The following is a 17151-nucleotide window of genomic DNA, read 5'->3' as shown; positions in this document are numbered from 1 at the left end:
TCTTTAAGGAACTAAATTTCCAAACCCTTTCCTGGGACAAGGAATTTCCAGGTCTACCTCCTGGAGCAATAAGAGTTCTGGATGAAGTCTCATATTCCAATTTTATTTACTGATGTGTGTGTCTGTATGCACGCATCTATGTATCTAGGTTTCTTTCCACCTATGTATCCACCCATCTATCCGCCCACCCATCCACCCATCCAGCCATCTCTCCCATCCATCTATCTACCCACTTTCTTGGAGAACCCAGAAGGATAGAGAGCCTTGTCTGAAGCTTTGAACTCCACTGCCACACACTGTCGTTCTGTAGTAAACTCGGTTCTTCTGGTGACTACTCTACTGGTAAATGAGCCAAGAAGATGCCAAATGCCATCACCACCTCCTTTGCTCAGAGTCAATCATGAGAATGGATGACAGTGACCCCATCCTCCTCAGCAAGCCCAGGCGTAGAGGACAGGACAGCAAGTGAAACTCTAGAAGGAGCAAAACCATTTACCATGTTTTCCTAGGTGATTTAAGGGCAAGGAATTTCTATGATTTCCATATTTCAATTTCACTGATTGCATTTGATCTTTTTATCCACTTAGATCATTCTCTAAAGCAAATAACCTGAAGAATTTAAGAAACTTACGAAGGGAAATTAAATTGTAGGTGGTGAGTCATAAATAATAAACACTTACCGCTATCTATCTGATGGGTATTTTTTATTGTAATGATTTAATATCCTTGTTAATTGCATCTTGGTACCAAACTGTGCCAAATGCTACTGAGAGGCTTTCAACACATCTAAGATTAGCTCCCAAATTTTATCAAGTTTAAACACAGATCACAAAAATCACACAGGGAGAATGGCTTTTACTCATATCCCACTACAATTTGAATTTTGAGACTGAGACTTAGCTTAAACTTTTCTATTTAGATAAAGCTATTGCATATATAAGCATCAACATAAGCTGAGGAATAAGTATACAAAATATTGTATGGACTCTTATTTTTTTAGGGCTTTGTCTTAGTAAGTAAAGTATTGATCTTTCCCGTTGGGGACTTCAACTCAATTCCACTCCACACTCTTCAGTAAAATGGACTCCTTGGTCTTGGTTTATTCTTAGCAGACAGTAATCCACAAAACAAAGGTATAATGTTTTGTCTTGGCTCCTTTGGTCTGTGGGTTCTGATGGGCTCATGGGAGTCTTCCACCAACACCCACACAAGCCACCTCACAAAAGTGCAACCGGAAGCCCCACCCCAGCTGGCTTTCCTTGTCTCTTTATTTTAATAAACATCAACTCCCTTTTTCTTCCCAGGAACTTTATTGATTTTTTACATAGAATTAAGTTGATTTTCATCAACTGTAAGCAACTTTCTTCTCATGGCCTAGACATTGATTTGTTTCTTTTGGTTTCCTTGGTGGGGGATTCCCTCCCCCGGCTCACTGTCTTTGGTTTTGGTCCATAAGTGTCATTTAAAAGTGGTCAGGAGGGAAGCGAGGGCGCACAGCTACTCTCCCTCCTTCCTGCTCATTAGCAAAGCAGGGAGACGGCGCAGTCACCCAGGGGGAGGCAGGAGGACACTGCACACATGGCACCTCGGGCTTCGTGTTTTCACGCAAACCTAGTTTTAATCGGTCACTCAGCAAGCTACAACATTCACAGGAGCTTGACAAGTTTGATCTGGAAAAAAGAGTTCTGGGAAGAAAAAAATAAGCAAGTCATGAGATATTAAAAAAAATATATTGTAAGATCCAAAACCATTTTTGTATGAAAATCCGAGAAAAACACTGGAAGCCATATTTGGCAAAATCTGGATGTTCACTATGAGCGTCAAGATGCCTAGTTCTGTCTGTTTGAAGCAGAAATCACAACATCCTCGCAAAGACCAAGCAGGGAATAGATGGCTCCTCTCCACGTTCACTTAGCTGGGACACGCCATCTTACTTGCCTTAACTTCCGTAGACAACTCGCATCACCTATATTTGAGAATTTTAATGACTACTGATGAGACTCTGAAAACAAGAGCGGTGGCACTTCTATGATGACAACTGTTACGTGTTCCACGGGGGCGTCTTTCCTCAGGGCCAGGTCCCCACCTTGGTGTTACGCACTTGCCAAGAGAGCCCAAGTAGGAAAATGTTCATGGCTTTCCTAGCTCAAATGCCAAATTAATCTTAAAGAGTAAAATTTAAAAGAAGATACAGGGACTGTGTTTACTACCCTGCCAGAAAGCAGCACTACCTTCCCCTAAATTTTATTTCCTTCTTTTGTCAATTGGAGTGAGGATCGTGGGGTTACAGAAGGCCGGCAACACTTAGCCAGCCACAGACACACCCCAAAAGCACACACTTTCTCAGATTCCCAAATAAATAAGTGATACTAACTTGGGAATCTCAGGGTAGGGAGAAAAAGGAAATCTCTTCTCATTAGTTTTGATAAAATTTCCCAAATTTAAGAACTGTTTCCTGCTGAAAAGTCAATTGAATGGTTAAATAGTATTGTTTCTAGACAATTATATAACAATAAATCAGTTTTAGATTTTTTGGTGCAGAATTTGAACTGTACTACTTTCTCAGTTCTTATTGACAATAATGAGAGTTTCTTTATTAAAACAGGTACAAACTGCACTCTAACCTGCTAAGTAATTAAAGCCAGAGTCCACTGAATGCAAATTTAACAGACAATGAGCTATCCAGGAGTAACTGTTACTACACTTTGTATTATGTTATGTGTTCAGAAAGAAATTTGCCACCATGTCCTGGCTCCCCTTCTATCTCCATGCCTCCGAAAACACCCTGCAGAAGAATGATAGATTATTCAGCAGTAAAATCTACACACTAAATGTTAACCAGAAATCTTTAGGACAAAAATCCAGGAGAGTCTGAAGCAAAACAAACCACATTCACTGCTCTTATCTTTTAATCCATGATGTAATCACAAACCGACTTTCCAAATTATCTGTATTAAGAACGCATCTTTAAGAAAGACCATCGCAATGATTGTTCACTGTAAAAAACATCCATTATGCTACCTATTCTGTTTTAGAGGCAAAGTTTTAAAACTTGAGAGTTTCTAGAAATTTAAATCTCATTCCTGATACAAAGTGGGTTTGTTCTTTTTGTTCATACATACAGTCCTCCTACAGAGGACTGAATTTGGAACCAGTTGCAATAGATTTCTCTAAATTTGTGGTCACATTTGAGAAATCAAACCATGTTTTCATCAAGCAGCACACTGCATTTGAGGCTGTCGTGTTCATTTGCGACGAAATATACAGAATGCAGTATTAAATTCCTATTGAGCTTAGAAACGGCTTCACTATGTCCCCCAACCAAACTTAATGCTTTACTTTCAAATCTGTATCTATCCAAATCTGCGGGGGAAATTTCAGTTTTATGAACGCCTCGGTTTCACCTACAGGAAGAGCTGAGTTTTGCCGTAACGCCAAACCACAGATTTTCAAAGCAATACCATGCACAAGACAAATACAGTACAGACAAAATTTCTTATCATAAAAGATACACAAACGTAAATGCAGACATTGACCTTCGGGGCTGTGACTCTGTTCCTTTCTACAACAGTCCCATGTCACTCCTATAGTTCAGTATGATTAGCAGAAGTACCACACAGATCTGGAAAAAAAAAAAATAGATAGCATCACTGTGAGTCACATGTCAGCCATCCACATTCCACTAAAAGGACATGCTGCAGGAAGCACATTTTAAAACTCTGATGACAGAAAATCTCAAATATACACAATGCTAAAGAGAAAGGCCCAGAGCCCAGCTTCTACAATGGCCAACACTCTGCTATCGTAGTCCTTTTAGGCTGGAGTATTTTAAAACAAGGCCAGGTACTGTGTCATTTCACCCACGGGTGTGGGGGTCTTAAAGAAGATCCAACCCAGAGCTGTTTCTCAGCTTGAAGGGGCCCAGCACACTCGGCCTTTAATCCAAGAGGCAGCTGGATGTTCTGATTCACACCGCTTCTCCAGTTGAAAGCAGGAGTGCCAGGTCTGTTTAGAAAGGCTATGGATTATTTTACCTACACAATTTAGTTTAAATATGCTGGCCTTTGAAAGTAATTATTTTATGTATTATAATTTACGTTTTCCCATTTGGGTTGGGAAGTCTAGGCAGAAAGGTGACCATGCTTGTACGTTCCGTGTAGGAGAACTGCTTCCAGATCCTTGCTACCTTACTCCAAATATTGCAGTAAAATGGGGATGTGGCAAATTCTTCAGTCATGATCATTTTAAATGTTAGGATCTGATGTGGGAACAGAAGTAATAGGTGCAGAATATTTTCATATATTTCTGCTTATGCCTCCAACATGAGCGTAGCCATTCATTTGCAACTTACAGTAGCACAGAATATAGCTGTCCTTTGAGTCACACTCTGTATTATGTTAGATTTAAACATTCTGAGTTGAAGACATCAAAATGACACTCTGGAGAAGCCTGGCTTCTAAGCTACAGACATTCTACCAGGAAATCTGATGAATTTACCTTTATTTTTTTTGCCTAGGAAGAAGAGAGATTAATGTGAGGAGAGGCCCCCACCCCTCGCCTCACCCCAGCAGAGTTGGCTCCGTAACTCTTACTGCACCATACTGGACACCACAGACCCTTCACTGAGAGCTTTCAAAACAATCCACGCCTGAGATAAACACAGTGCAGACAAAATCCTCTTCAGTCCTTCACTGAGATCTTTTGACACTGAACGATGACATGCAGTGTGGGTGAAAACCTCACTGTTTTGGCACTCCTTAATTCTAACCTGGTCCTCTTAACTTTCACATAAGCTATGTCTTCACCATTGTTTCCCACTGAATTTTCTACACGTGGGTGAATGTGAAGATTTAATATTTTGAAGGGTCTGTGAACGTGTTCTCACTACTCTATTACAGATAAAGTCAAACAACCTATATTAAGTAGAAAGAAGAAAAATTCATATATACACACACAGAGCACATATTAAGTACACAGAGCAGACTTCCAATTAAATCTCTAGTTCTAGAAATATCTATTTTGCAAATAATTTTCTTCCTAGAGGCAGTAAGTGAACATTTTTTTCAGCTCTTAGCATAGTACCTGGCACGCAGTATACACCAGTGAATAGTTGGTGAATTCACAGTTTCATTCACAGTTTCTAGCACACACATACACACACCCCACACACACAGTCACGTCTTTAAAACATCATTGCAACTTCAGAGATTGTGTCATGGCAGAGCTGTTGTGTAGTCCAAGAGAGCTCTTTTGAAACAGAGCAGGACTGTCCTGCTCTGCTGTGTCTTAGGTTATGTTTCCGGGCACCTGGGGTTCTCCTGTGACGTGGGAGTCTCCCTTTTACACAAAGGTGGAAACCATCCCAATGTGTTACATTGCTTCTTTGTTTTGGCTACAGTCATTCCTGGAATTTTTATCACTGGGTGCTACTTTAGTTTTTTTTTTTTTTTTTTTTTCCTGGCAACAATTTTTAAGTCTGAAAAATCTCTCTGCCTTGCTACTGTGGTGTTAACTTACTTCAATAGTAGGCTGGAGGGGCAGTGTAGTCTCTTTTTTAAGATAATTTACTCTCAGCTGTTAACTTAGAAATGGTTTGCACCATGCACAGCTTGTCTCATGAAGAACCAACGTGGGAGAAGTCAGTCCTCTTCACCATGCAGCAGCACCAGCAGTCTGCTTTATTGAGTGATTACCTTTGACTCTCAATAGTTCTGCTTCTGGTATAATTCTTAAAAAAGCAAATGCTAACTAAGAATTATCTGGGGTTTCATTTCACACTACTAATATTTAGGATTTTAGGATTACTCTCTAAGCTTATATTTTCTCAGGGCTAATGTTAATTTTCCATTTCAGTTGTAACTATGTGGAAGGAGTGCAGAGAGGTCATTAAAGTTACTGAAACTGAGTCAAGCTGCTGAACTTGGAAGCAGGGCTTTCTCCCAGAATCCTAATTTAGGGGTGATAACTACCAGAAACAGTGGGGGAGCTCTCCAAAGTCTTTTTGGAACATCTGAGTTAGTGAGTTAGTGTTCATGTAGCGAATTATGTTTATTTATCACAGGTGATTACGGCCAGGTCAAACTCTTCATAAGGAAAAAAAAAATAGGAATTAAATATTTCAAATATTGCTCATAGCATTTATGTTCATGTCTTAATATATACCTACATCAGTCACCAAATTATTTAAAAACCTCAAAAATACTTTATTTGTGAGGTGTATCTGTGAATTTATGTGAATTTCACAAATTTCTATGTTATATATCAACAAAAAAAATCTCAAACTGCTGAATAATATCTACCATGGAATTTCACTGCATATTCCCACAAACTCCCATTGAAACTGGATTTTCAAAAGAAAACAACCCAGTTGTCTATCCAGAGTAAGAAAACTTGAATTGTTATGTTCAGTGGGGGATGTGACCTGTCTAACATCAATATTTATCTACAAATATTCAGTGACTATTATTTTTAGGATTTTGGCATTAAACTTGCTAGTGGATATCTGTATCTACTTTCCTTTCTTAGAAAAACCTGGTAATGCTAACTACCTCAAGCTTCCACATGGCTTATAAAGATCTACATTGGATTTAAATCATTGCCTCCTTCTACACGCATATACCTCCATTCATTTTCTTCCCAAAAGTATCTAGGCATGAAGCATGCATCAAGACCACAGGACTAGATGTGCGCTCACCCAGACCCAGGAGAGGGCTGAGGTAACAGGCTTCACCTTGCTGTGAAGTAAACACCTTTCTCATTTCCCTAGCTTTGGAGTGTGCATGTGTGTGTCTGTATGTGTGTGTACGAATGCGAGGCAGTAGTATATTCTGGCCTCTGGGTCAGAAAAAAAAAACTTTAAAAGATGGAGAAAATCTGGGAAAGGTACCTGAAAAAAAAATCCAGTACAATTATTTTTTCTTACAAAATAAAAAACCCCCTCCTTCTGCTGGTAGAGCAAATATTTAGATCATAAAGAGTCTCCTTTCCTGGCCAGGATGCAAAAGCCAATGTTGACAAGTTTAAAAGAAAGCCAGTGCTTTGGAGACACCTAATTCTGACCCAGAATGGCCTTCCTAGCAGTTGGAAATCAAGGTGTTCAAATGCGAATGCCGGGAAGGAAGGGCCAGAGATAGCCCCTGTGCTGCTTCTGCAGCTGATTTCTCTTGCAGGGTGTCCTGTCTGACTCAGCCAAGCCCCAGCACCCTGTGTCACAGCCACGGCTTGCAACGAGGCAGCCAGGCTCGGTCTGCAAACAAGATGAGCAAGGCTGGGTGAGAGAGAGAGAGAAAGAGAGAGGGGAGCGAGGCTGGAGCACATGTTACATCAGACACAGTACCTGATTTTTCGCTGCACAGCTTGTCAGCTAGATAGCGTGCCTCCTGGGCGATAAGTGAGAATATTTCCTCTTCATACTGTTCTATTATAGCCTCACACTGCAGAAACACAACGACAACAGATGTGTACACATAGATGTTCTCGAGCTCCTGCTCCTGCTCCTGCTCCCAGGGTGCTGGGTTAGGAAGGACTTAGCAACATTTTTTGTTTTTAGCAAAACATAGGAAACCATGTAACAAGGTGTCCCATTTGGCTTAACACACCATTGCATTGGATTAGCCCTCTTCCCAGAATGTTAATTGCATCTTTTTGGAGGAACTTAAGTAAACCATTAGTCCTGTTGAAAGATGGAGAGTGGGGGAGGGGGAGAAGGAAGGAGAATGGCTTTCTGTAATTGTTTCTCTTCCTAAAATCGAAATGCATGCCATAGGAAGAAATGGGTCTCCAATTTAAAGAGCGGAAAAGTCTTGTTTTTCATTTTCTTCAAAATCTTAAAGACACAGCTCCTGGAAACAGAGGTTTCCTTCCAACTTAGCATAATATGAAAACCATTGAAACCCTTTTGTGGTTTCAAAGAGGAAACAATTAAGCCTCAGCAATCAAAACAGTCCCAACTTCACTTTCACTGAGGAGAAAGTGCTCCTTGGTTTCCATCTAGAGAGCCAGCCAAAAATCTCACTTCACTTCCCTAAAAATGAGAAGTTAAAAAACAATCTAACATTTCACAGAGGAGGACACTCAAATTTGCCCCTGAATCCGAAAGTCTTAAATTCCAACCAGAGGATGTTTCTTTATTAAAGAGTGGCCGGCCAGGTGACACTTCTGGAACTGTGAGGTTACTGAGGGGCCATTCACCACCAGAGACTTGTAATTCATTTTGAGTTCATTAAGCAAGACTCTAACATTTTCAAATGGTGTTTAAAATACTTAAATTCCACTGTAATGTGTTTATTTAAAACCTGTGAACTACAAACACCAACACTGCCATTCCTGTTCCATGGGACTTTTAACCCTGAATTATCGTCCTTGCTTTTTAATTAAAATGAAATCTCCAAATGTCAGCTCCAGCCCTTGTTTTGGAACTCCAGCACGGCTGACATTTTGGTTAATTCGTGAACTTAATACATTTTTTAAACAGGCCTGCCCGTCACTGTGTGCGATTCAACAGCATTAAGTAAAGTGAACTACACTGCAATATATTTTGCCAGGCACATTCTAGCAAGCCAGAGGCCAGCATTTATGTAAAATAAACATTATGTGGAAGGGAAACTTGGCATTACTCCAACTATCAGACTTAAGCCTTTGTTTAACTTAGTTTGTGCTAGAAAATGTGAATTAACTCGGGAAAAAATTCTCTCTTCTGTGAAAGCCTTTGGGGGGAGGGAGATGACCACATCACATCCCTCTAAATATGTGAATTTCTAAATATTTGAAAATGACATCCATTTTAATCTGAATTTGTACCTAGGAGCCAGAGTGGAAACCTGTGAGACCTCCCTTAGGTGGAAACCTGTGAGACCTCCCTTGACACCAGGGCAGACTGAAGTCCCCACACCACAGCAGAATGGTCTGAACAAACACTATTCAAACCATCTTGGAGTCACCAAGATTTGGGGATAGCGCTTCAGTCTCTGCATTGATCACTGTGAGACACCGTAGCCCCTGAGGTGCTGCAAAAGGAGAGTTACCAACTGCACGGTTGGTTAACAGGTAACTAGCAACAGGACCACACAGCAGAGGAGGGCACTAGGACGCGTATTTTTCTGTTCAGGGTCTTGAAACTCAACAATGCCCAGAGTAGAAAATGATGGAAAAGAAGACCCCACACAGGCTTAGGGATCCTGATTGCTCTTGGAAGAAGAGAGCTTACCGCGAATTTCAAAGGTCTGTAGGCATCAGAATAAAAAAAGAACTTTTTATATTCCTTGTATATTTTGTCTCCTTTTCTTGGGGCATATCTCTTGAAAAATTTCTCCTTAGTCTCTGGGTGTTCCTCGAGCTGGTAATCGTTCATTCGCTCACATACTTTATCCAAAAGGTCGGTCAGGAAAGCCTCGGACTGGGCCAGGGGGACCTATGGGAAAAAGACAGGACACTTGCCTTCATGTTAACTCCCCTTCATAGCCGGCCAAGACGATGCAGCCAGTCCGTATGGGAACACACAATCCTGCTGGTGCGATCACGAATGCGCTTCTAATTTAGCATGTCAGCTACACCACTTACACAATTTAAGGTCAGCTTAAACGCTAGCAAGAAAAAGTGCATCTATTTGAAGGTGGACAGAGAAAAACTTACAACCAACTTAGAAGCTGTACTTCTACATATGAGCACGTTTGAAAGTCATTGAGCGGGCAGAATAAAGCACGAGAAAGAGAGAGAGAGAAAGAGAGAGAGCGAGACCCTGACTCTCCATCGGTTTGCCGGGAAACCCCAAAAGTTTTGGCCTCCCCATGGCTCCCCTCTTTGCCTTCGGTGCACTCCGGGGCAGCGGCCGTGGGCAGGGGGACGCGGGGGTCCACTCCGGGGCTTTCTTTGGGAACAGCTGGCGCGCGTCCCGGGCGCCCCTCTCCCTCCAGGATCCGGCGAGGACGCGGCGGGCCCCTTGCCACCACCTCTGCCCCGGGCGCGGGTCAAAGAGCACCCCGCGCCCTTGGAAACGGAGACAAAAACTCGTGGGCCGTCTAGACGGGTCAAGGTGCAGGAGGCTGCGTCCCCGCGGCTCCTTCCGGAAGGGGGCGTGGAGCCGCCAAGGGCGCGCGGCCCGGCGGCCCCGGGCTTTGCGGGCTTTCTCCCTCTCCACCCTCCGCTGATCAAAGTAGGAAGTTTGCATGACAACTGCAGTGAAAGGGGCTGCATCGCAAATGAACTCGGTTTCTGCAGTGTTGATATATCCAGCCCCTTTGTCCCCTTTCACACGCAGTGTGAACCCTTCCGGTGCCAGCGACCGCGCGACATTCTCAGGCGCGCTCGGGGCGCACAAAGGGTCTCCGCGCTTCACCGCCATCTGGCCGCAAATCTGATCCGCCAGCGCGGCGGAATTAACATGAAAGCGCGGGCGGCGGGGTTTGTGTGCCTGGGGGGGAGGGGGGCTCTAAGCCACCCCAGTGTCACCACCGTCACCCCCGGTTTCCACAAGGAATCGAGTCTGTGCAAACATTTTAAAGGGAGCCTAGGAAGAGAAGGGAGAGGAAAGCGCCACTGCTAACCCCAGCTGCACCTGCGCCGTGCACAGGTAACCTCCCCTTCCCCGAGCCTGGCTCAGGCCGGTTTTGACCCCCTCCTGCAGCTGTGCAGTCAGTTTATTGGACTAGAATACGCCACGGCGCTTGTTTAGTCTCTCAAATGCTAAGTTTTTAAAAACTCACCGATTTTTAATTTTTAAAGTGTCTACAGTCAAAAACTAAGTGGCTCCAGGTGCACATTCATGCCTGGATTCTGTCCTTCGAGCTTTGTGAGTTGTAAAAAGAAATCCATGGGTTAACAAACAAATCTGAAAATCTAACCGCTAGGAACTAAGGGTTCAGCACGCAGTTAGTCATGGGAAAAGTTAAAAGATGCAGAGGTAAATTCTTAAATTGCGACCAATCAAGGCGGACAATTAACAGAATTTTTATGTGTATCTATGTATTTTAAGTTTATTTTCTTATAAAATATATCCATAGTAGTTACTAAATATCAACAAAGCAGGATTTTACTTGAAAGCGATGAGTGGACTATTTCACTTTTGAAAAATCTAGCGTACTCAAGAAAGTCATTCTCCCCTTCCTCCCCCCATTGGAAACGTAAACAGCTCATTGCGGGGGTTGGGGGCGCGCGCAGGAGGGCGAGGGTCTGGGGACAGAGGCTCCGAGATGCTTAGCCCTCGAGTTATTTAGAACACCAAGAAGTGTCCTCACCGACACAGCATTCCATCTCGCCACCGAGAAACTATTTTGTGATGATGACCTGACGTTCTGAGCTGTGCGCAAAGATTGCCGAGCCCGCTAAGTTTTGGACACGATCGGTGAAAGGCCTTCCCGACTCACTTTTGAGAGCCATTTCTTTCTCTCCTAGACTGCGCTTTTTGAAAAACGGCCCTCCCCGTTAAAACTTCCCCTTAACAGTGGGGTCGTTTTTCTTATTTGGAAAGTGATTTTGCATGTTTGAATATAGAGGTATAATGTCTTGTTTTAACTGTAATATGTTCATTCTAACGTGTGAATTCTTACAATTTTCTAAGTCTGTGAAGGCTGCCTGGCTTTTTGGTGTAATTAACTAGCTCTTTGGAGTACAGATTCTTTAAATACAGGAAACGGCTGCTGGCAGACATTAGAGGACCCGATCTCACAGTATCCACTAAAATGGAAGGAGGAACCCAAGTTTACAAATATTTTGATCTTAAAATCCCAAAGCATTAGATTTTTTTTGAGAAAACACTTTTTAAAAAAGATATCATTGCAGTTCTTTATACATTTATTAGAATGTACGCAATTAGAGTTTTAAATGATTCTACTTAGCAAAACCACCTTCAGTAAATTTGAGACTGTTCATAGAAGAATTGAGCCTTTGCCCCCTCAAATTGTTTCAGCTCTAAGTGCAGTAAGTACTGGGACAAGTGGAATAAGACTAAGTCTTTCTTTTTGTACTGTGAAGATTCTGAATGGGCCTTGTCAATAAAGCAACTCCCATTGTGCTCCTGCTGGAGCCTTGCCTCCGCCCTCCAAGGAGGGTCTCAGAGATACTAACCTCATTAAAATATGAATGGAGAGAACCCCCTCGCCTAGGTTGTGTCAGGAGAGAACCGGCTCACAGGCACGCAGTTTTCTTATCTGTGATGGCTGTTACACGTGGACTCCTTGGGTTCCAGTCAGAAATGTAAAAGTGATCCGTGTCATCTCATTGTTGTCTTGCAGTACCCAGGTCGAAGTCAATCCCAACTTCTTCGGATACAGAAACTGCCCAAAGCTCTAAATCACACATAGTACAGGCAAGCATCTTCTGACCATGCACTTGTTAAATGAGGGATAGGATGGGGGTGGGGTGCCCATAACCCAACTTTGAAATGGAAGAAAAGTGGTTGAAAGTTCTGGCTCGGTTTCTCTATAAAACCGCACTCGGGAGTTTATTACCGATCACTAGGACAAGGCTTTCGTAACAGTCAATTACAGGATGCTTGCCATGTTTTTTCATTACTGTGTCTCTGTTAATCTTGTAGTAAATTTCTTGCTTGATAGCTGTCACAATCAGGCAGGAATACAATTATGTTACCAGTGCACAATTGGACGTGAAAACTGTCCTCCTGGTGTCTGTCTGCTATTACAGCCGGGCATCGCCAGTGAATTTCACTCAGCTTTAGCCTTATTTTGGAGTTTCCTTCAGATATGAAACCAGCACTTAACCTGCCGGGTGATGATAATTAATTTCACATTGTTGCAAAGATTTTCTTTCTAGAGGGTTAGTTAATGTGGAAATTTTAATTGCATTATAGCAAATATTGCATCTAGTTTAATCACTAACTTTTCATCCATAAAAATGGAATCACTGCTGATATTAGTTAAAAGTCAATATTTAGAAGTGAAAACTCAAAGCTCTTTGCTTTAGGCTACAACAGAAGCATGAATTCAGAAACTCTTGTAAGCTGATGAGATATATAATAGCTTTTATGTTAATTGACTGCTATGAGTTTGTTGTGACACTTCTTCATATATGACACTTCATATAATATGCAAATAGCATTGAATTGACTGTTTAGTTTTATTAGATAATTTAATTAGAAAAGGAGTTCATTTTGATGAGGAATAATAAAGGTAGATGAATTTCCAGTGTTTTCTGTATATCAGAAAAATGGGTTGCATCTGCACATACTCATTAAGAGAGATTTTTAGGTAGCCTTTATTCAAAAAGCAAAAGCAGCTGCCATGAGCTGCAGGTTACCATGAAGTCTGTATTGGAGCAGGTGAGTCTGCCACCCATAAAGCCTTGGAGGGAAACACATAACAGATGGTAAGAAAATAGTGTCTCATTTTGCTCCTACAATTTGAATAATGGAAATAAGTCATTCTTATTTAAAATAAAATATTCTGCTAGTGTTTCCTGGTTTTCTTACTCATGTCAATAACATAATGCTCATGTTAGCAACACTAACGAAATGAGAACAATGTGATTTGAGGGAAACATTTTCTCAGAAAAATCAATCCTTTTTTTTTTCTTTATTCTGGAGGCTGTTTTGAACTCAACAGTGATAAAGTAGAAAAACATTGTGCAAAGGATCTGCTCTAATGTTCTCCAGATGGGAGTCACCTGACTCAATTTGACTTGTTCCTAAAGTGAAAAAAACAAACAAACCTTCTTTTCGTTATTAAATACAAAAGTAGCTCTGCAACTTGGTTTCCACTTTAAAAAGTGTTCTACTAGCTTTCAAAAAGAAACCTATTAAATTTCAAAAATGAAAAGAATTTCCACTATCCGCCTGAAAATGCTACCATTTCTCAAGCTCTGCGAACAGTCCTCAAAGAGGCCGTGGACGCCTGTTTCACACTGTGCATCTGGCTTTGTCCTGTGGCTGGCACAGCTCAGAGGATTTTGCTGGTTTCAACAAAACACCTCGTAGGGGACAGTGAGAGCGCCTACAAGGGCATTGGCACCAAGATCACAACACTGGAGTACGATATGAATTCAATGATTCATTCAACAGATAATTACTGAACCCCATGGACATGTCACACAAGTACTCATCTCAAATTCAGACTTTTTACAAGAAGACTTCCATGATTCTGAATGAAAACTCAAATAAAATTATTGAAATAGAACATGTGTCCAGTGGAGGTCCAGCAAAGTAAACACTGAGGCTAACAATGACTCCTTGCCTACCAACTGAGGTAAAGATGATCTAAATGCTGTATCTGTTGCCTTGTCTTACAGTTTGGCCCAACGCGATCTTGTCTTTTGTCATCTTGTGACTGAAAACATCATGGTAGACACATGACCATCTCTGTTCCTAGTATAGAAATGGTGCAAGGCATACTTGGGAACCTGACATGGCATTTCCCAATGTTGTCTTCCTCATGCTGTAGGTAAGTGACAAGGAAGTGGAAGGATTTCCTAGAAAAGCATCACAAGTCTAAGAGGAAAAGGGACAATGAATTGAATGATGCATTAAGAAACTGTTTCACCTCCACAGAAGTGAAAGTACACACACACACATACACACCCATAGGTACACACACATGTACAGCCACATACCCACACACACACTCACATGCACACACATCCGCGAACCCACACATACTCACATGGATTATGCAGAAGGTGCCAGCTACCTCAGAGGTGACAAGCACTTCTAGGTGTGCACTTCTAGGTGAGGCCAGAGACCTCAGTACAATTCACTGAAGATAACAGATGCTGAGAAAATAGCATCTCATTTTGTTTTGGGACTTTGTCTCAAACAGTAGCTTTAAGTGAGATGGGACAAACATTTTCAGTCCCACTGTCCAGATGAAGACCCTGGGTGTCACAGGGTTTCTCAGATGGCGTGGTTGTTCTAACTGACCAGCTTCCTCCTCCAATGACCATTATATCACATGGCTGTTCTCTTCACATTTCCACCCCCTCCCCCAAACAACACAGATGTATTTGCTGATAGAACCTTGGAGACACCATAATAAACCTCTTGCTTTCCAGATGGGGAGAGTGAGGCACAGTGAGAAAGTGTCCTAGACAGAGCCAGATGGGAACTCAGCAGAGCTGATCCTTGACCCCAGCCTGGAGCTCATTTGATGCCTCTAGAATGTGCTGAAACTCTACTGGAGCAAGTGTGACCTTTGCCAAGCAGTTCCCTTTCCTTAGGCCTCCAACTCGGTGTCTACCTCCAGGAAGTTTCTAATCCCAGGATGAGGACCTGGCAGTTCCGTGGCCTCCCTAGAGCTGCTCCGTATGCTTTGCTCTCCTGGAACCTCAACACTTTTGCAGAAGCTCATGGACAGAGCCACCATGGGCTTTACATCCAGGGTCAACAGCAATAGCTATTGATAATGGTGATTGGCTTCCTTGAGGCCAGAGGCTCTGCCACCCAGAGGTGGCCTGTCTCCCTTGCCTGCAGCACTGAGACGTGGCCCACTGGTCTGTGAACTGCTCTATTTTTTAACCAACTCCAGCAGCAGCTGCTGCTTGTCCAAATGGCAGGGTGGGGTACCAGTAAGAGCTGAATTATGTTCCTCAAAATTCACACATTAAAGTCTTAACTCCCAAGACCTCAGAAGGGGGTGCATCTGGAGATACAGTTTTCTTTTTTACTTTTATTTATTTTTAATTGTGGAATGTTTAACAAATTAGCATATCATCTTTACACAGGGACCGTGCTAACCTTCATTATTTCAGTTTTAGTATATGTGCTGCTAAAACAAGCAAGCACACAGAGATAGGGTCTTTAAAGAGGTAGTTACAGTTAGATGAGGTCATTGGGATGGGCTCTTTTCCAATATTGTCCTTAAGAGAAGAGATGAGGACGTAGATGCACACAGAGGGACACAGGTCAAGACACTACCAGCCAAGGAGAGAGGTCTTAGAGGAATCAGTCGTGCAACATCTTGATCTCTGATTTCAGTCTTCAGAACTGGTGTTTACAGTGCCCAGTGTGTGCTAAAGGGGGCCACCTAACTAACACACAGTCAGACCATGAAGTGGTTCAACCTCCGGTCTCTGGCTACAGTCTGTGTCCAGTATTGCAGAGCAACCACAAGGAATGGATGACTGCTGGCTTCCAAAAAGTCTGACACTTAAGAGATGGCTGGTGAGGACAGCCCCAAATGAATGCCCAACATCAGGAAGACACAGTCTGGTCTGTGCCTGTGCACCTGTGTAAGGGCTGATCACCACATTCCTCAGAGAAGCCTGGGAGAAGGGGACAGTGGGTTTGGAGTCAGCCAAAACCCTCAGATTCTAGTCTGACTTCACTTAACTGATGGTGGACTGGGATGGTCAGTGGCCTTCTGTCTTCCAGCATCCTCTTCTGGGGCAATAATAATGCTACTCTGTGTGATTGATGGGAAATCCTGCCAAGAGTTTGCCACAATAAATAAAGGTGAAGTGCCATCATTATTTTTCCTGATGGACCATACTGTCTTAGGTTTTACACATTTAAGGAGCACCAGTCCTTCACACGCTGAGGATCAAGGCTTCAGGGCAGCTCCAGGTCACTGTGGACCTCTTCTCCCTTCCATCTTCTCAGGATCTGAGAGCTACCAGGATGTGTATTGAATCATTGTGTTCCAAGAGTGGTCTACGGACCAGCAGCACTGGCTTCCCCTGGAGATCCCAGCACCATCCAACCTGCAAGGTCCCCTGGTGACCTGTGTGCACGGTCAAGTCTGGGTGACTTGCAGTGACCTTTTCATTTTCTGTTTTTGTGCTTTCTCTATAAAGAGCGGGCCAGAAGAGCCTGAAGGAAGGGTCATTTAGAACCTAGAGATACTGACACACAAACAGGGATAAGTCAAAAAAAAAAAAGATGCTTCAGCTTTGGACCCCTCTAGGGGACTAGACATCCGGGCACCTGATGAGCGCTGACTCCCGTGAGCCACCATGGTGCCCATGCGATGACAGCGCTCAGTGGTAGAGTGCGGGCCTGGCATGCTCGAGGCCCTGGTTCCATCCCCAGCCCCACAAAAACAAACAAGGGTGGAGACCTTTCACCCATGCTCAGAGAGCTGAGCTAGGCAGAGCAGGATGCAGGATGGGCGGCTCAGCGGTTCCCGGCACCTGCCGTGAGACCTTTTACGACATTACAGGGCTGAACATTTCCTCAACATTGTTTCTGTCATTCTCTAGACCAAGTCTGTC

General features: G+C 42.8%; 1 protein-coding gene and 1 non-coding gene across 2 annotated transcripts in view; both read right to left on the bottom strand.

Moving 5' to 3' along the window:
- Positions 1–1306: 1306 nt before the first annotated feature.
- Cnpy1 (canopy FGF signaling regulator 1) overlaps positions 1307–17151 on the bottom strand; it is a 34995-nt gene continuing 19150 nt past the window's right edge. Inside the window, exons 2-5 of the mRNA XM_020187484.2 lie at positions 9206–9409; positions 7337–7433; positions 3537–3622; positions 1307–1685 (exon numbers count right to left, since the gene is read on the bottom strand). Of these exons, the coding sequence (XP_020043073.2) occupies positions 3585–3622; positions 7337–7433; positions 9206–9409 (339 nt within the window). The 3' untranslated portion in view covers positions 1307–1685; positions 3537–3584. The remainder of the gene's footprint in view (positions 1686–3536; positions 3623–7336; positions 7434–9205; positions 9410–17151) is intronic.
- LOC141421047 (U6 spliceosomal RNA) lies at positions 15619–15724 on the bottom strand. Its single transcript, XR_012445748.1, has one exon. It is a non-coding gene; the product is annotated as a U6 spliceosomal RNA (small nuclear RNA).

This window comes from Castor canadensis, chromosome 2 (genome assembly GCF_047511655.1).
Source record: "Castor canadensis chromosome 2, mCasCan1.hap1v2, whole genome shotgun sequence".
In the NCBI taxonomy this organism is placed as follows: Eukaryota; Metazoa; Chordata; class Mammalia; order Rodentia; family Castoridae; genus Castor; species Castor canadensis.
Note: the sequence above shows the minus strand (reverse complement) of the source record. Positions and strands in the feature narration are given on the sequence as shown.